Source organism: Ranitomeya variabilis, chromosome 7 (assembly GCF_051348905.1).
Source record: "Ranitomeya variabilis isolate aRanVar5 chromosome 7, aRanVar5.hap1, whole genome shotgun sequence".
Classification (NCBI taxonomy): Eukaryota; Metazoa; Chordata; class Amphibia; order Anura; family Dendrobatidae; genus Ranitomeya; species Ranitomeya variabilis.
Genome location: NC_135238.1, coordinates 62,828,874 through 62,849,917, shown reverse-complemented (window position 1 = coordinate 62,849,917; position 21,044 = coordinate 62,828,874). Strand labels below are relative to the sequence as shown.

General features: G+C 43.8%; 1 protein-coding gene across 2 annotated transcripts; it reads left to right on the top strand.

The window, feature by feature from the left end:
• Positions 1-10,169: 10,169 nt before the first annotated feature.
• LOC143786023 (uncharacterized) lies at positions 10,170-20,823 on the top strand. 2 transcript variants are annotated; one of them, XM_077275200.1, is made up of 6 exons: positions 10,170-10,989; positions 11,775-11,883; positions 14,943-15,028; positions 16,108-16,776; positions 18,088-18,234; positions 19,290-20,823. In XM_077275200.1, exons 1-6 carry the CDS (start codon positions 10,881-10,883, stop codon positions 19,319-19,321), a joined length of 1,152 nt encoding a protein of 383 aa, XP_077131315.1. In that variant the 5' UTR covers positions 10,170-10,880; the 3' UTR covers positions 19,322-20,823. The 2 variants fall into 2 exon arrangements, with proteins under 2 accessions (XP_077131315.1, XP_077131314.1); XM_077275199.1 differs by lacking the exon at positions 10,170-10,989 and having other exon boundaries at positions 11,161-11,883.
• The last annotated feature ends 221 nt before the right edge of the window (positions 20,824-21,044 follow it).

The window sequence follows — 21,044 nt, the reverse complement described above, 5'->3', positions numbered from 1 at the left end:
CTTTTGCAACGTTCAAGTGTCCTCACCTCCCATAAAGGGAATCACCACTTTTGCACAAGTTGATTATAGCATTTCAAAATTGTATGTCTTTTGCTAACATGTATTATTGTTCTTCTTTTCCCAGTCCCGGAGTACTGGATTTAACAGGGGGGAGTGCGGCACCCCAGTGTCCTGGTCGTCATTGTGAGGAGTGGCCTAACACATAGCACCCTTAGCTCCCCCTGGAGGCCAGACTGTGAAGTGTATTGGTGTCTGTGATACCTGGTCAGGTGAACTCCTTCAGTGCCATCAGACATACCATAGCCCCCCTTAGTGGCGGAGCATCAGTACTGCAACGACCAGGACTCTGGGGCGCTGCATGATCAGAGACTGGCCAAAGCCCAGCAACCTCCATGAAGTCTGGCAGTTCCTTGGGTTGGTAGGCTACCACAGAAGATTCATCAAGGACTTCACCAAGAAAGCCGCACCGCTACAAGACCTGTTAGTGGGCCAATCCAAGAAGACCAAGGGTAAGAAGACCCTATTCGACTGGGACGACGGATTGGAGAGGTCCTTCACTTGTTTGAAGTTGGCTCTGACGGGAGACGAGGTACGGGCCTACCCTGAATATGACCAACCGCTTGTGCTGTACACAGATGCCAGCAACGTGGGACTGGGAGCCGTGTTGTCCCAGGTCCAGAAAGGCAAAGAAAGGGTCATCGCCTATGCCAGCAGGAAGCTGCGTCCCATCGAGAGGAACCCTGAAAATTACAGTTCCTTTAAGCTGGAGTTCCTCACCATCATCAGGGCCATAACAGAAAGATTCAAGCACTACCTGGCTTCAGCAAGATTCACCGTTTTCACGGACATCAATCCGTTGATGCACTTGGACACAGCAAAACTTGGTGACTTAGAGCAACGGTGGATGGCCAGGTTGTCCAATTATGATTTCACCATCAAATACCGTGCAGGGCAAAAGAATGCGAATGCCGATGCCTTGTCCCGAATGATCAACTTGCCAGAGATGGGAGAAGAATCAGAGACACTCGAAGAGGTAGAGTTACCAGCTTTCCATCGCCCCAAGGCGGATCGGTATTCCCATCATGTGAGGGACAGGCGCAAGGACAAGCAGGACGCCACGCTGAATCTCCTGCCCCACCATGGATGGGCAGAAACCCAGGACAGTGACCCCGCGGTCCGTCTGGTGAAAAAGCTACTGACACAAGCCAACTTGCGCCCTGGCCCAGATGCTCCACCAGAGACCCGACAGCTGTGGAAGGAGAAAAGTATATTATCTATGATGGTAAGCTGTGCCGGAGAAACATCGACCCGCGCACCCATGAGTTAGTCTGGCAGATAGTGGTCCCAAGACAAGATGCGCTAATGGTTCTGGAAGTGTACCATGATGGAGCAGGACACTTCAGATGGAAGAAGTTAGAGATCCTACTTCGGGGGAGATTCTACTGGATTGGTATGAGGAAAAACATTGAGAAGTGGTGCCATGAGTGTGGTCCCTGTAGCCTGCGCAGAACGGACCGTGACAGCCAAAGGGCTCCCCTACAGCTCATCATCACCAAACGGCCGCTTGAACTGGTCACGCTAGATCATGTGAAGCTAACACCATGCCAGTCAGGCTATGTCTACTCTCTAACCATCGTGGATCACTACTCCAGATTTCTGGTAGTTGTGCCTGTCAAAGATCTGACAGCAAGGACAGCAGCCAAAGCCTTCCAGCAGTACTTCTGTAGACCACACGGGTACCCAGAGAAGGTACTGACTGATCAAGGACCAGCCTTTGAAGCGGAAGTGTTCCAAGAATTCTGCAATTTATACGGGTGTAAAAAGATCAGAACGACACTATATCACCCACAAACCAACGGGATGTGCGAAAAGATGAACCAAGTGGTGATTGACTTACTGAAAACTTTGCCATTGGAAGAAAGAAACTTATGGCCAGCAAAGTTGCCCAACTTGGTAGACATGTACAACCACATCCCAGTGAATTCCACCAACTGTATACCAGCATACCTGATGAGAGGAAGATCCAGTAAGTTACCTGTTGATCTAGACATGGGAGTCATAACCCCAGAAGATACCTCACCAGATGCAGATTGGGATACAGAAAGACAGCAAAAGTATCGCAAAGTACAGGAATACGTGGAAAGATGTCTAGCCCAAGCCAGACAAAAACAAGAAAGGGACTACAACCAGCATGCTCCTGCAATTCCCTTGTCACCAGGTGAGCAAGTACTCAAACTGAAAAGGAGACTACACAAACATGATGAACAATAGGAAGCAGAACCATATACCATCCTGCCATCCAACTTTGACAATAAGAAAGTCTGTCTCATCAGCAAAGATGGAGGAGAAACTTCGACAGCAATATCCAGAGACCACCTCAAAATATGCCCTGATAAGTTGAGAGATAGAGAAACATATCCAGGAACATCTCCACCCGTGGAAGAGGAGAAGATGATACACTCAAATAAATCAGGCCATCGTGGTACCTGTTTTGATGTTTCGTCAGCTGAAAACGCCGGATGTTATGACCTGGTGGTTAAGGAGCAACATGGGACGAGCTCTGAGGAGGTGGTATCTGTACTGACCGCAGTTCCTGATCCTAACACCAACACTAGAAGTAGCCGTGGGATGTTCCTATCACTCCCTAGACACCTCGTCACAGCCTGAGAACTAACTACCCCTAAAGAAGGAAACAGAAAGCTATCTTGCCTCAGAGAAAATCCCCCAAAAGGAAAGATAGCCCCCCACAAATATTGACTGTGAGTGGAGAGGGAAATGACATACACAGAATGAAAACAGATTTTAGCAAAGGAGGCCACTTCTAGCTAGATAGACAGAATAGAAAATAATACTGTGCGGTCAGTATTAAAAGCTAAAAAATCCACACAGAGTTTACAAAAAATCTCCACACCGACTCACGGTGTGGAGGGCAAATCTGCAACCCCAGAGCTTCCAGCTAAGCTGAACATATCATACTAACAAGCTGGACAAGAAAAAGCATAACATGAGCTGAACGATTAAGTCCACAGCAAGTGAACCACCAAAAGAACAAGCAAGGACTTATCTTTGCTGAAATGGACAGGCTATCAGAGAAATCCAAGGAGAGATCTGAATCCAACCAAGAAACATTGACAGCTGGCACTAACTGAAGACCAGAGCCAGGCTAAATAGCAGAGCCAGGAGAGACGATCAGTGGAAGCAGCTGCTAAAGCTAAACCCAAGGAGCAGCAGTTCCACCTAAAACCACCGGAGGGAGCCCAAGGGCAGAATTCACAAAAATGCCATTTACAACCACCGGAGGGAGCCCAAGAACGGAATTCACAACAGCCGGAACCAAATGCCATGCCAGACCATCTTGAGCCAAAAGAGACTCTGCACCAACAGATTCAAACAGCAGATGTGACCCCAGCCGTAACTCAACCACAGCAGACTCCAACAGAGGACGCCATGCCAACAGTTGAATCGGCAAGTTCACCCTCTTCTATCGGTGAATCTGCCATGCCTACAGTGAGTAGAAGCAGTCCTGAGAGTCTCAGCATACCAGTGCTACCTACACTCACTAGAAGTGTAGCCAAAAGACAGTGCACTACACCAGCGATAGCAAGCACAGCAGACCCTGTTAGGTCACTAGCAACCCCTGTACGGCGGAGGTCTACACGTAGCACCAAAAATCAAACCCCAATTCGCTACAAAACTTGGAAATATTAATGGTTGCTGCTGTTTGTTTCAAAATGTCTTTATATATATCTTTGTTACTGGTTTAAAATGGACAATGGAGTAATGGACAGTAAATTACTCAAAAACTTTCATTATACTTTTAAAAGGGATCCCTTTGTTTACCCGGGATCCTTGCTGTTTCAAGTTTGCACTCACTGAACTGGGAGTCATGAACTGTGCATGACCAAGACTTTTGCAACGTTCAAGTGTCCTCACCTCCCATAAAGGGAATCACCACTTTTGCACAAGTTGATTATAGCATTTCAAAATTGTATGTCTTTTGCTAACATGTATTATTGTTCTTCTTTTCCCAGTTCCGGAGTACTGGATTTAACAGGGGGGAGTGCGGCATCCCAGTGTCCTGGTCGTCACAATGTTGTCTGTTATGAACTGGTGGCTTAGGAGCAGCATGAGACGTGCTCTGGAGGAGGTGGTACCTGTACTGACCGCAGACCCTGAACTTAACACAACAACTAGAAGTAGCCGTGGGATGTACCTAACACGGCCTAGACACCTCGACACAGCCGGAGGACTAGATACCCCTAAAGATAGAAACAGAAAAGCTATCTTGCCTTAGAGAAAATCCCCAAAGGATAGACAGCCCCCCACAAATATTGACTGTGAGAGGAGAGGGAAATAACATATGCAGAATGAAACCAGGATTTAGCAAAAGAGGCCACTTCTAGCTAAATAGAAAGGATAGGACAGAGTACTATGCGGTCAGTATTAAAATACTAGAAAATATCCACCACAGAGAATACAAAATCTCCACACCTAACTAAAGGCATGGAGGGTAAATCTGCTTCTCCAGAGCTTCCAGCTTGACTGAATGAATCCATACTGACAAAGCTGGACATGAAAAAACATAGAAATTCACTGAACTATAAAGTCCACAGTATGTGGACTGCAAAAACAAAGCCAGGACTTATCTTTGATGATTTGGACAGAATAGCAGGAGAATCCAGGAGAGATGTGAATCCACCAAGAAACAATGGACAACTGGCACTAACTAAAGGATCTAGCCAGACTAAATAGCCCAGTCAGAATTGGTAATAAGTGGAAGCACCTGATGACTACTGAAATCCAAAGGAGCAGCGGTACCACTTATAACCACCGGAGGGAGCCCAAGAGCAGAACTCACAACATTACCACTTATAACCACCGGAGGGAGCCCAAGAGCAGAATTCACAACAGTTGTCATTATCCTTTCAGGGGGAGAAGTGATGTCATGTCTGAAGGCAATGAAAGACAGCCACATTCAGGTATCACACACATGCAACATGTTCACACTCCAGACCAGAAGGGGGAGCTCTAAGCCTGTTTAGGGTGAACTCCCCTATTTAACATCCTGATCTGGTGGGAAAAGGGGTTCAGAGTTCAGTTCCTGTCAGGAGGACAGATGGAGGGGAGCTCTGCTGGCATGAAGTGCTGCAACTCCTGGGAAAAGACACTAAAAAGTGAGCCTATTGCAGAGTGTGCAGGAAAGCAGAGCACAGGAGAGGAATATCATGGGGAGATCAGCCAGGAACAAGCTGCTCCTTTCTGAGGCGCAGAATCTGGTAGCCGGCGCACCGTGGAAGTAAGTGCTCTAAGCCTTGCTTCAGAGACTGGCAGGGTAGGTGATTCCAAGTTGCCTGTCCGCCCTTGTATACCCAGGAGGCACGGAGACACTGCTCAGAGCCCGGGACGTGCTAGAGTCCCTAACCAAAGTCTCAAGTCACCAGCCATAAGGGTTTGTTCTATCCATACCATCTGACGGACAGAGAGAAAGAGACATTCCATCTACAATAGTTGTGAGGACCTTACCGAGAAGCTCAGCAGGGAGGTACTACAACACACAGGCGCTAGAGAAAGGCTACTGATTTCCACCTGGACAAGGGGACTCTGGAATTGCCTTCAGACTGACCGGACTCTGCCTGCCCTGTCATCTGGTGCTCAGGGCTGAGGATACCATCTGAAGTCTTCAGTAAACAAGGTAAAAGACTGCAAACCCGTCTCCTCGTTCTTTACTGCTCCTTGCCCATATATAAACTCTTTTACTGGACACCCCTGAGGGCCACGGACCGGGTCAGCCACCGTGACATCCCCCGAATCGAAGGAACCGGTGCCGAGTACCCCATTGCCCTACTCTGGGGGGCGATCCATCTCCATCATTTTCAGACGTTTTTCAACCTAAGGGCTCATACCCATTTGCAAAAAAAAAAGGTCCGATTTCTGGACCGAAGAAAACGGAGGTAAAACATGCGATGTCAATGCGATTTGTTTATCGCAACATCCGTATGACATCCGTGTGCAATTTGATTTTAACATGAGCTTTTACATACAGCAGTTCTCTGACATTTACACATCGTTTTACAACGAAATATTGTTTAAAACACATATATATATATATATACAGTACATATATATATATAAGAAGAAGAAAAATAGAGCAGCACAAAGAAAGAGTCCGGGTGCAGAGCCCCCCAGGCAAATAGCAAACCTCAATATAAAAATCCTGAAAAATTGGAGGCAGCACACCGTTTGTAGTGAAGAGGAGCTATTTATTCAGCCCAGAAGGTGACGTTTCGGTCCCGACAGGAACCTTTCTCAAGCAGTGAACATGTGAAAGTGCCAAGTATATAAAGAGTATACATGATTATAATCATTTGCATTGATCATCATTGTAAGAGCATGTATTTCCATTATAATTAACATGCATAAAGTGCAGACAGTGATACAGGAATTATTCATCACATGAAGTGCAGTGCATAAATATACATAAAAAAGGCATTGAAAAATATGCATTTAGCCATCAATTGGTAATGGTAAAACAGGTGTACAACCTTGTTAATCACATCCGTGACTTGTCCCACTCCCTAAGGCCAGTCTCACATGTCCAGATAATTCCGGTACCGGAAAAATCGGTACCGGAGTTATCCGTGTCTGTGTGTCCATGTGCTCACGTGGCACATCAGTGTGGCACACGTGCAGCAGCCGTGTGCCGCCCGTGTGCTGACTGGGTACCACACGGACCGTGCAGGAGACAGCGCTAGAGATAAGTGCTGTCCCCTGCATCTGGTGCTGAAGCCGGAATTCATTCCTTCTTCCCAGCAGCGTTCGCTGGAGAGAAAAAATGAAAAATCATTTTTTTTGTGTGTGTTTAAAATAAAGTACCCTGTCACCAACCCCCTCCCACCCCCTGTGCGCCTGCCCGCTGGAAATAAAATACTCACCCGGCTCCCTCGATGCGTCCTCTCAGCGCCGCAGCTTCTTCCTGTCACGTGGTGCCGCTCATAACAGTGATGAATATGCAGCTCCACCCCCTATGTGAGGTGGAGCCGCATATTCATCACTGTAATGAGCGGCACCACGTGACCGCTCATGCAGGACAAGCTGCGGCGCTGAGAGGACGCATCGAGGGAGCCGGGTGAGTATTTTATTTCCAGCGGGCGGGTGCACAGGGGGTGGGAGGGGGTTGGTAACAGGGTACTTTATTTTAAACACAAAAAAAAAAAAGATTTTTCATTTCTTCTCTCCAGTGAACGCTGCTGGAGAGAAGAAATGAATGGCGGCTTCAACTGCAAGCTGGGGGGACAGCGCTTACCCTAGCGCTGTCTCCTGCACGGCACACGGACTGCACACGGACAGCATCCGTGTGCGGTACGTGTTTTACATGGACCCATTGACTTTAATGGGTCCGTGTGATACGTGCGCTCCCACGAACACTGACATGTCTCCGTGATTTTCAAACGGACAAACGGTCCGTGAAAACACGCTGACATGTGCAGAGACACATTGATTTTAATGTGTCTACGTGAGTCAGTGTCTCCGGTACGTGAGAAAACTGTCACCACACGTACCGGAGCCACTGACGTGTGAAACCGGCCTTAGGTAAAGACAAAAAGATCCAAGTAAACAGCATTTTACAAAGGAACGAACACTCAGCACTACTAAGTCACAGCGCTTTTTTTGAAAAAATATGTATAAACAGAAAAATAAATGTACAACGGTGTTATAGCACGATTATAATTCAGTTTTCATTTTGTGTTAATATAAAACACCATAGTCGTAAGTCTATCATAAGCATGTTACAAAGGAACGAAACCTCAGCGCTACAATATATTCATATAATGACTGATAAGCTACAACATTCCTATCGGGATCAAAACGTCGCTTTCTGGGCTGAATAAATAGCTCCTCTTCACTACAAACGGTGTGCTGCCTCCAATTTTTCTGGATTTTTACACACATATATATGTGACAGATAGATAGATAGATAGATAGATAGATAGATAGATAGATAGATAGATAGATAGAGAGAAAAGCCAGCAATTCCTGTGCGCTTACAGTAAAATCACACTGACAGGTTGCAATAGAATAGATAAAATAAATGTCTACACATAGTATAGGTATATATATATATATATATATATATATATATGTCAGTGAGACACACATATATATATATATATATATATATATATATATATATATATATATATATATTTAATACAGAGCTAGATAGCAGAAATGTCGGTAATTCAATTGCCGACATTCTCTATCTCCTTCCCAAACCCGACAGGATATGAGACAGGGTTTACATACAGTAAACCATTTCATATCCATTATTTTTTTTTACATATTCCGCACTAATAATGTTACAAGTGTCTGTGTGTAAAATTTGGGAGCTGTAGCTGTTAAAATAAAGGGTTAAATCACAGAAAAAAACTGGCGTGGGCTCCCGCGCAATTTTCTCCGCCAGAGTGGGAAAGCCAGTGTCTGAGGGCAGATATTAATAGCCTAGAGAGGGACCGTGGTTATTGGCCCCCCTGGCTAAAAACATCTGCCCCCAGCAACCCCAGAAGAGGCACATCTGTAAGATGTGCCTATTCCGGCACTTAGCCTCTCTCTTCCCACTCCCCTGTAGCGGTGGGATATGGGGTAATAAAGGGTTAATGTCACCTTGCTAATGTAAGGTGACATTAAGCCTGGTTAATAATGGAGAGGTATCAATAAGACACCTATCCATTATTAATCCAATAGTAATAAAGGGTTAAAAAAACACACTCACATTAGGAAAAAAGTATTTTAATGAAATAAAGACACAGGGTGTTGTAATATGTTTATTCGCTCAATCCAAATGACGACCCATGTCTTCTGTAAAAAAGGTAAAAAAACAAACAACAATATCCCATACCTCTCCGCCGCTACAGTCATGTCCCACGATGTAGATCCATCTGAAGGGGTTAAATAATTTTACAACCAGGAGCTCTGCTAATGCAGCTGTGCTCCTGGCTGTAAAAACTGGGGAATGAATGGAATGCAGGGGAACGTAGCTACCTAGACTTGCGGTGCTGCGCCCCCTGCTGGCATAACCTCATATGAACTCAAGCGTGGAAATTTTTGAGAAGATTTTCTCACGCTTGAGTTCATATGAGGTTATGCCAGCAGGGAGCGTTTTGCTCGCAAGTGAGTATGAGCCCTTAAAAGCACCCGGGGGGATGGGGGGGGGAAATGCGGTAAAAATACTCAGGTTTCCCAGACTTACATTGGGCTCGTTTGCCTGGGTCATGTACCCGAGTATTCCAATTTGCTCGACACGAGCCACGAGCACCCGAGCATTTTAGTGCTCGCTCATCACTACTAGTCAATCTATATGATGGCAGTATGGTAGACTAATACAGAGTAACTACAAAAAATATGTGCTGAAAATGAGGAGAGAAAAATGGGGAAATATGAAAAAAGAAAAATGTGACTTTAAGTGATATAATGATGGTGGAAAAACCCTAGTAAAAAGAAATAAAGGAAAAAAGTGTCTGTGTGTGTATGTATGTGTGAAAATGAATAAAAATACAAATAAAGTGAAAAACAAATAATAAAATGAGAAAATGTGTGAGAGAGTGTTGAAAGAAATTAGGAAAACAGAAAAAATGAATGACTGAATGTGAGGAAGATCATTCTCCCAAAAGGGAACAATTTCTTGTTGTATAAAAGTGTATAAAAATATAATAATAAATGTGAATATGAGGAAAAATTATGTTCCTTGTTTATTTTTTCTTTCTTCTTTCCTTTCCATTTTTTTTCTTTTTGTAAAATTATTATATACATGCACACATATATCTATATAAAAATACACTATCATAAATTTCATATACCGTGATAAAGTATTATTTCCAAGATGACATATGTGTGTTATATTCTATGTCCTAGAAAAAATACAAAAAGAAAATCATTTTATTCTAATGGATAACACTCCATCCAGACAACTGAAAAAACGGCAAAAGGTAAGTATTCACTGCTAGAAAAAGTATTTCTATGGAAAATTGGGAAAGAAAAGACATAGGAGCCAGGGACCAATATCTGACATGTACATAGTAACAGGCAAGAGATCAGTATTTTATAGGAAACTCCCCAAGCCCCATGGTTCATTTAATTCCTTGTCTTCATGCATTTTAATAATGTCATCCATGTGCATTCTAATTGGGCCTATTTCTTGGTCATGTCACCTGTTCTATTACCTGGATAAAGACGATCGATTCCTCATAAGCGGAGTTTGTGCCACTGATGGAATTCACAACAATATCTGGCTAAAGGATAACATTTTGCATTCGCGCACAAGTCTTCCTGTGGGATCTTTTCTGCCGCCTTAATATCCTTCATGTGTTCTTGGATCCGGATTCTCAATTCCCGCATTTTCATGTGAACACAGATCAGACCACAAAGGCAAGTTGTGAGATAAATGACTAATGTTGTCCTGCAGCGAATAAAATGTAACATCTTGATATCGTCCTCTCTTGCGGAATCTGAAAAGGTGTCTGTTTTGTCAGTAGATTTGCTCGCCTGGCAGTTTCCACAGTTCCATGTGCCCCACTTGGGGGCTTTTGAGCCAAATAAAATATTGTAGTCGGAGGGATATGAAGGCCGTGTACCAACACGTCACGTAAAGTCTTGCTACATTTAGCCGTAATAAGAGGTCGTCTGATAGAAACTGGGAACGTTTAGTGGATGAGCCCCATTGTGACATCACTCATGTGTAGCCCCGCCCACCATGATGTCACAGTTGGGTTCCATTTGTGATGTCACGGAATCCTTGGCTGTAACCAGCGATTGTGCAGTGAGATCCTCTGTCTGGAGAAGCCGATTGTGCCGTACACAAGTAAGCGATATTTCTCCAGGCTACAATGCTGTTTAGAATACTTCTAGTTCTCAGCGTGCTATTCGCACCTGCGGAAGGTGCTCCCATCTTCATCTGCAACCCTCGATCACAAGAGCAGATCACGATTAACGAAGGTAAGTGCATTACCAGATACACTCTGACTATGGGGTTAACCCTTCCCTCCTCAGTGAAATGTCATTTTTGGCCTTTTTTTCCTTCTCCACTTCTTCCAAGAGCCATAACTTTTTTCCATTCCTATGGCTGTATGAGGGCTTGTTTATCTTTTTGGGGGACGAGTTGTAGTTTTGAATGACAACATTCATTTTACCATTCAATGTGAAATTGGGGAAAAAATGCAGTTTGGTCTCCAGTGTAATAACATAGATGAGACACAGAGCATTAATACTGTTCTCTCCTGGCTGGATACTCTGACTACTACATGTAGCAGAAGGCCCCACAAGAGACGTGATAAGCAGCTCAGAAATCAGATATGTCCTTCACATGTAGCATTTCACATCCGGCCCCAGAAACTATTAGGATCCATTATTAGGGCCCAGTTTCTGAGCGTCAGGCTCCGTGGCATTAGGGCTTCTGTAACTTTTCTTCTGTGACTGGAGATTTATATGGCGTCACATAATACATGGAATGGAGGAATTTTCATGTCACTTGTAATTTCAGGTGTCATCTCCCATCCTGTGTTTGTTCCCTATTCCAGGAATATAAAAGAACAGATCTCTGTATTCTTCATTATATATTGTTATGTTGTCAAAAATAATCCATCATTTTTCCAAACTAAATCCCCCTCTCTGTAGTAGTGATACTTGGTTCCTCAGTCCGCCCAGTCCATGTATTTGGTTTCCACTTCTGAGCACATTCCAGCTCTGGTTACCTGATCACTTATGTTCTTTGTCTTTTTTAGAGAATATCACCGTGCCTCCAAAAACATCTGAGGATACAGTCTATAGGATTGTTATACCGGTGCTCTTCGTCCTTGCTGCAATTATTGGTGCCATTGCTGTCATCTATTGGTAAGTATAGTAAGTAATGATTTATAGGCTACACAGGAGAACCTCAGCAGATGACCACGCTGTTGCTAAAACTAATCTCTATATAAAGACCAATATTGATATCACCGCCATATGGTCAGTGGTAGACACCAGCCCTACAGAACATATAAGCGATCACAGCACAGTTACAGATGGTGACTTACAGCTGATGTTCTTTCTGATGGAGTCATTCACTTTTCACGCCTTTTCCTTCTGGCCCAGACCGACATGACAACTCCTCCACCCAGAACTCAGCTGCAGAGAACACAACAAATACACATTTCACATCTCATATTCCAGCCCCATCACCATATATTCCCAACCTGCACAAACTCCTCATCCTTCTGGTACCCCAATGCTGCTGCCGCATGTGTCCCTAATACTGCACCTTCTGTGTGGTACTCTGTACCCTCTAAATTCTAAAGCAACCCTCTAGATTATAGTAATGCCAGGAGCAAGTGCCCTAGAAAACAGCGCCCACATTTTGTCCCCTAAAAAGTAATATTGCCCTGTGTGCGTTTCTTTGACAGTCACAGTAACCTGGGGGTTCCCCTATAAGAATAAGTGCCCACTTTACATTTAATAATATCCCGAGTCTCCCCCCTGTACAGCCCCCTTATACACAGTATGTTGTTCTCTTATACACAGTACAATGCACCTTCACTGTATAGTACCACCCAGTATACTGACCACTTAGTAGCCCCTAAACTGTTTAATGGCTTCAACGCTGTATGATGGCCCCTCACTGTAATCTCCACACTGTATGATGGCCCTCTAGAAAGCCTCCATATAGCATAATACACCAGATAGTCCTCAATATAGTATAATGCACTCCCCATAGGTCTCCATATAGTATAATACACTCCCAATAGGCCCTCTGTTTCCATATAGTATAATGCACTCCCCATAGGCCCACTGTCTCCATATAGTATAATGCACTTCCCATATCCCCACTGTCTCCATATAGTATAATGCACTCCCATTAGGCCCTCCATCTCCATATAGTATAATGCACTCCCCATAGGCCCTCCGTCTCCATATAGTATAATGCACTCTCCATAGACCCACTGTCTCCATATAGTATAATGCAGTCCCCATAGGCCTCCGTCTAGTATAATGCACTCCACATGGGCAGACTCTATACTGTATAATGCATTCCCAATAGGCAGACTCTAGTATTCTGAACTTCCCATAGGCAGCCCCTGTAGTGTAATGCACCCCCATAGGCATCCTCTGTAATGTAATGCTCCCCCATAGGCAGCCTCTATAATTTAATCCAACCCCATAGGCAGCCTCTGTAGTGTAATGCAGCCCCATAGGCAGCCTCTATAATGTAATGCTCCCCTATAGGCATCCTCTATAATGTAATACACCTCCATAAGCAGCCTCTATAATGTAATGCACCCCCATAGGCAGCCTCTGCAGTGTAATACACTCCCATAGGTGGCCTCAATAATGTAATGCTCCTTTATATGCAACCTCTGTAGTGTAGTCCACCCTCATAGGTGGCCTCTGTAATGTAATGCTTCCCTGTAGGCTGCCTCCGTTGTGTAATGCACTCCCATAGGCAGACACTATAATGTAATGCTCCCCTCTAGGCATCCTATGTAGTGTAATGCACCCCCATAGGCAGTTTCTGTATTGTGTTGCTCCCCCATAGTAATCCTCCATAATGTAATGCACCCCCATAGGCAGCCTCTGTAGTGTAATGCACCCCATAGGTGGACTCTATAATGTAATGCACGCCCATAGGCAGCTTCTGTAGTGTAGTTCTCCCCATTGGCATCCTCTATAGTGTAAAGAACCCCCCATAGCCACCTTCTGTAGTATAATGCACCCCATAGCCACCCTCTGTAGTATAATGCACCCCCATAGGCAGCCTCTGTAGCACAATGCACCCCATAGGCATCCTCTGTAATGTAATGCACCCCATAGCCACCCTCTGTAGTATAATGCACCCCCATAGGCAGCCTCTGTAGCACAATGCACCCCATAGGCATCCTCTGTAATGTAATACACCCCCATAGCCACCCTGTGTAGTATAATGCACCCCCATAGGCATCCTCTATAGTAAAATGCACCCCCATAGGCATCCTCTATAGTAAAATGCACCCCCATAGGCAGCCTCTGCAGTGTATTGCACCCCCATAGCCACCCTCTGTAGTATAATAAAGCCCCATAAACTAAATACTCACCGCTCTTCTTCCTGGTTCCGGCTCTGATCCATGCCCCCACTCATCTCCGACTGCAAGGACCGAGTGGTGATGTCATCGTGCCTGCTGTCAGTATCGGCGTCGGTGACTTCAGACGCTGACAGGGGGATGATGGGAGAGGAGGTGTAAAGCTCCCTTTCTCATCACTGCGGTCAGCTGTATTAGCATTCAGGCGGTACAGATGAGTCCACGATGATGGTGAGGGGCCCACTGCTGGCACAGGGCCCTGCACCGCCTGCTCAGGGGCCCCATAGCGGCTGGGTGCCAGTGCAGGGAGATCGATTCTTCCTGCTCTGCCGCAGAATGTAACTGTTCTCCCGTGCTGCACATGCCAATACAGTTACAGTAGTGTAGCACCGGGTGGGCCCCCTCAGAGCGCGGGACCCTTGGGGATGGCCCCGCGGCCCCCCCGGTAGCTACACTACTGATTCACACTCTAAGGTAAGGATTAGGCAGCATTCCCACAGTCAATGCGGTTTGGTCCAAACTGGTGCAGGTTTATTGCTTTCATAAAACTCCAACTCACAAGCTCCATCCAGCAGACTGAAACATCTAGTGAACACAGGCCCTGGTTTTAGCAAAAAGCTATGTGGGGCTTCTTATCAAATCCTGAAAAGCTAGGACTTAACCCTGTCCTCCCTGGCTCTGCTACAACTTGTATATACTTTATTAAAATAAATTGCGGATTGTCATAGACACCAAAATGACTGACTGGTGATCTCTCTACAGATAGGACTAGATTAAATGTTTCATTCTTACATTCTGCAGAATACAGACATGTTTTACTTTGTGATTTACAATGTGACTTTTATTTTTGCAATTTTATAGTTGTCTGAAAAAGAAAAAGCCAACGAAAGATGCTAAAAGCAAACATTGTGCCGATGACTTTACAGAGAGGAACACCAAACTAACTGGTAAGTACAGCCTGATAAATCTGACATTACAGAAGCACTCCGTTTACATATGTATCGTCTAATCCCTTCTAGATATATCAGTAGTGTCGTGTACATGTGATAAAATACTTACCACTTGCCGTCTTCTCTGGTTTCCAGCGCCATTCTGGTCGTCTTCTGAACCATATGACCACGATTCAGCTTTGTCGGCTCACACAACGTCTTATGTGTGATATAATTGATAATAATCTAGGCGCAAATTATACAGAAGGAAAAGGCAGAGGCTAAATTAGAGTACAGGGATATTAAAAATAAATTTATTGTATCAATGACATGGTAAAACAAAGTAAAGTTAAAATTAAGAAAGGTGCACCTATGTTAATATTAACTTTACTTTGTTTTACCACATCATTAATAAAATACATTTATTTTAAATTTATCTGTACTCTAATTTATCCACTGCCTTTTCCTACGCTTAAATTTGCGCCTAGATTATTATCAATTTCTTCAAGAATTTTTGTGAGTGTACACCTATTATTATAGGAGAGTTACACCAACAAGGACTGTAAATTAATATGTCTTATGTGTGGCACAGTAGTGGTTTCTCCAATGTCAGCCTATGAGACTCAGGACGAGGTTCCATATACTTATAATGAGAAAGCAACTTCCAGTCCACACATAAGAAAGACACTGTGATAGCCATCTTGGTATACAGTCACATGGTTCAGCAGAGGACTGGAGCTGTGCTGCAAACTGGAGAAGACAGCGATCAGTGTTTTACCATATACACTACACGACTGAGATGTTCAGAAGTGATCAGCAAATTTATCTCAGAGCGCTTCTTTGATATCTCTTCATACAGACGGTTATTGTCGGCTTTTATATCACATGGAAGAAGACGCATTGTGAAGTCCGTTACTGACACTGAGGACTTTACGATTTGTCTTCTGCAACGTAAAATACATTTAATAGAAAAACAACAATAACGAAAAAAATAGTCTCTTAAAGGATCTTGTTAGAATAAGATTCCTAAACATACAACAGAATCGAGATGGAAGCTTTTATTTAAGAAATGTTGATTTCAATGTTTTGTTTTACAGGAAAACATCAGGACTACATAGCAATCACAATTGATGAGTCTCCACGTGGACCCAGGAATAAACTGAGAGACGTGTTATGTTCAGTGTGCTGTTCACTGTTATGTTGCATGTTATGCTCAAAGCTATGTTCAAAGTTATGTTCAAAGCTACGATCAAAGTTACGATCAAAAGTACAATCAACGGCAGAGTCACAGTTACGTTCAATGGTACAGTCAGAGTTACGTTCACCGTCACCTTCAACGTCACCTTCAACGTCACCTTCAACGTCACCTTCAAAGTTACCTTCAACGTCACCTTCAACGTCACCTTCAACGTCACCTTCAAAGTCACCTTCAAAGTCACCTTCAAAGTTACCTTCAACGTCACCTTCAACGTCACCTTCGACGTCACCTTCAAAGTCACCTTCAAAATCACCTTCAAAGTTACCTTCAAAGTTACCTTCAAAGCTACGGTCAAACTCACGTTCAAAGTCACGTTCAAAGTTACGTTCAAGGTTACGTTCAATTTTGTCCGTTACAAGAGATCATGAGGTCAAAAGAACTGTTACAGATGAGAATGTTCCTCATGGACCTAAGGCTAAAAAGGGAGCCACAAAGATCAACATGGCTCACCCCACCAACAGAAATATCACCAGCCGCCTTGATGGGAATGTGGTCTTCCTCTCTGACAGTAAGTTTCAGAACTATTGTATCAAATATATTTAAAGATTAAGCAAACTATTTTGGAAATAAAATAACAGTCCAAGATAGTAAACCTACTAATATAGAGTCTGAGAGTCTGCATGACTGTAGAAAACATATTTTACAGAGCAGGCCAGCGACAACAGGAGAAGACTTGACAAATCTGGTGCTGCCCTCAGCTGGCATATCCTTGACTGACATGTCTCTGCCATATCTTTAGGGTAGACCTGACAATCAAGTGCAGCAGTGCAGGGGGAAGCCAGCTGGCAGCAGCGTTGGATCAGTCAGGTCTCTCTTTAGTCCCCGGGTGGCTCTTCAAACTACCGTATATACTCGAGTATAAGCTGAGATTTTCAGCCCATTTTTTAAGGCTGAAAGTGCCGCTCCTGACCCCGTTCCACTACCAGGCGCCTCTCCGTCCTCCGCGTCCTCTGCCTGTGACTGCTCAGGTCAGAGGGCGTGATGACGTAGTTAGTACGTGCCTCCCTCTGCCTGAACAGTCAGGAAGCCGGAAGACAGAGTGCAGCAGTGGAATGGGGAAGGTGAATATCGCAAGTCCCGTGGGCCTGAGCGACGAGAGGTGAGTATGTTATTTTTTTTTATTTTAATCGCAGCAACAGCATATGAGGCATAATCTATGGAGCATCTTATGGGGCATAATCTATGGAGCATTTTATAGGGCTATAAACCTTTATACAGCATTGTATGGGGCATAATCTATGGAGCATTTTATGGGACATAATCTATGGAGCATCTTATGGGGCCATAATTAACATTTATACAGCATTGTATGGGGGCAAATGTTTCTCTGTAGCATCTTATGGGGCCATTATGACCTTTGTGCAGCATTATATAGGGCATATTTTAACATGGATCATCTTATGGGGCCCAACATGAACTGTATGGAGCATTATATGGGGCTCCTGATTCAATATGGATATTCAAAAACACTTAACCTACTGATGTCTCAATTATTTTTACTTTTATTGGTATCTATTTTTATTTTTTAAATTTACCAGTAGCTGCTGCATTTGCCACCCTAGGCTTATGCTCGAGTCATTAAGATTTCCCAGATTTGTGTGGCAAAATTAGGGGTCTCGGCTTACACTCGGGTCGGCTTATACTCGAGTATATACGGTATGTTTTCTCTGAAACGCTGGAGCATTTCTCTGGAGATTGTGTCCCTTTTTCTCAGACTAATGTACTATTTAGAAGTTATAATAACCTGTAAATGTTAATATTCTTAATCACATAGAATCTTGCATTTTAATAAATCTAATTTCAATATTTTGTGTTTCAGGAGAATTTCACAGTTACGGTACTTTTAGAGGCCTTCCAATTCCTCATTATATTCTAAAAGGAAAAAAGGAAATGAAAGCTAAAAACAAATGGAAAAAGGTTTCCTTTAAAAAATGTGGATGTCTAATTAGATGCTTCCAGAAAAAAAGTGCGTGTTTTTCAAATCTCAGCTCAAAGTTTATCAGAAGTTCATCTTTAATTTCTTTCACTAGGACTAAAATATTGTGGCTTTTGGCATTCTCACGCCGTTTTTGCCCATTTCCGACAATGTGCTGGAGCTTGGGCAGGATGGTGGAGTGGCGACTACCTCTCGTCAAATTCATGGCCATCGGCGGCATTTGTGAAGCCATGAAAAACTCTCACCAGAGGTGTACACCTATAATAAACACTCCTGCGTTATAAAGAGATGTATACCTCTACGTAACTCAGTATCCTCTGACTTCAGTGCGCCTCCTGAAGACCGACGTGAAGAAGTTGTTTTGGGAGTATTGTCTGAAAAAAAAAAACATAGAACAATTATTGGTGAATTATCCACTGACACCAGTATTTCATTCATTTCCTAAAATTCACAAGTCTTTTTTCCACCTCCCAAGTGTCCCGTTGTGGTGGGAATAGGTTCATTGATTAAAAGACTGGGTTCTTGGGTGACTAGTTATTACAGCCACTAATGGGGAAGATTTCATGGTATTGAAATGGTGCCGTATACATGTTCTGCAAATACTCTCTGTTGTTACATAGTTAACATGCAATGTTTCATCGCTGTATTCAGAGGATTTAACTATTGCTGCCCTGTCCCATTATTTAGATGATTACAGTGAATATAGTAAAGAAATGAGTTCCTAAATTCTTCAGTGTTTTATCTACTTCATCCTATTTTATTCTTTTCAATGGTGATTTTTTTCCTTACAAACTATTGAGTGGATATGCCATAAATGGATGAGATGGGAATAGCCCCTTAAAGCTCTGATTTAGTTTTGTATAAAAGTCTATATTTTCTATAGAGAAAGTTTGAGATCTGATCTATAGGATACAAACTGTCATTTATATCAAGCTGGATTCTCCAAGAGGCCATAGATTAGTGATGTAATATTATCTAGATTCTCCTAAGGGGCTGTCATGTAAAAAAATATCTATATTGTATGTTTCTTATACATAATATTCTGTTGCTCCATGTTTAGTCATAATCCGTTATTGTTTCTGCAGAAAAATCGAGACATTGCTGTGAGAGCCAATAATGAGCAAGGAATCCAGCAGGAGATGACGACTCCGCTACAACTCCATTACATGGTGGCTACCATGTGAGGATCAGGCAACCTATGATTAAGCAAAAAGAGGCAGATTCCGGGCTCGGTCTCTGCTCTCACCTATGGATATGACACTTACCGGACTTTCCACAGACGTGTTCACGGACAAGTGACTTACCTGCTGCATAAAGAGGCAGATTCCAGGCTTGGACTGCTCTCACCTATAGACTTGACACTTACCGGACTTTCCACAGGCAGACGTGATCACGGACAAGTGACTTACCTGCAGCATGAAGGCGCAGATTCCAGGCTTGGACTGCTTTCATCCATGGATATGACACTTACCGAACTTTCCGCAGTCAGATATGATCACATAAAGTGACGTACCTGCTGCATTAAGAGGCAGATTCCGGGCTCGGACTGCTCTCATCCATTCATATGGCATTTGCTAGACTTTCAGCAGCCAAGTGTACTCACAACACAGGTGAGGTACCGGCTGTAAGAAGAGGCAGATTCCGGGCTCGGACTGCTCTCATCCATTAATATGGCATTTGCTAGACTTTCAGAAGCCAAGTGTACTCACAACACAGGTGAGGTACAGGCTGTAAGAAGAGGCAGATTCCGGGCTCGGACTGCTCTCATCCATTAATATGGCATTTGCTAGACTTTCAGAAGCCAATTGTACTCACAACACAGGTGAGGTACCGGCTGTAAGAAGAGGCAGATTCCGGGCTCGGACTGCTCTCATCCATTAATATGGCATTTGCTAGACTTTCAACAGCCAAGTGTACTCACAACACAGGTGAGGTACAGGCTGTAAGAAGAGGCAGATTCCAGGCTCGGACTGCTCTCATCCATTAATATGGCATTTGCTAGACTTTCAGCAGCCAAGTGTACTCACAACACAGGTGAGGTACTGGCTGTAAGAAGAGGCAGATTCCGGGCTCGGACTGCTCTCATCCATTCATATGGCATTTGCTAGACTTTCAGCAGCCAAGTGTACTCACAACACAGGTGAGGTACCGGCTGTAAGAAGAGGCAGATTCCGGGCTCGGACTGCTCTCATCCATTAATATGGCATTTGCTAGACTTTCAGAAGCCAAGTGTACTCACAACACAGGTGAGGTACTGGCTGTAAGAAGAGGCAGATTCCGGGCTCGGACTGCTCTCATCCATTCATATGACATTTGCTAGACTTTCAGCAGCCAAGTGTACTCATGACACAGATGAGGTACCGGCTGTAAGAAGAGGCAGATTCCGGGCTCGGTCTCTGCTCTAACCTATTCGTAGCCCAAGGGAAGGGCACTCCATTAACCATGGTTCCCTAGAGGTTTCCACCATTGGGGGTTTTTCCTCTCCTGAGTGTTAAAGGACGACTCTTTTTGAGTCAAGGGCCCATCATCATCAGGGCGCATTTAAGATTATTGTCCTGACTTTTAATGAAAACTTCCACATTATCCAACTTGAATAAAGATATTAATGAAGTCAGCGTATATCATGTGTATCTGAGCTTTTTTATGGATCTTTACAATACAGCAGAATATACATAGCACTTGACTACTTATATGTAAAATATGTGTAAGTGGGTTGAGAGCTGGCTCAGGGATAGGAAACAAAGGGTGGTTATTAATGGAGCACACTCGGACTGGGTCGCGGTTAGCAGTGGGGTACCACAGGGGTCAGTATTGGGCCCTCTTCTTTTTAACATATTTAT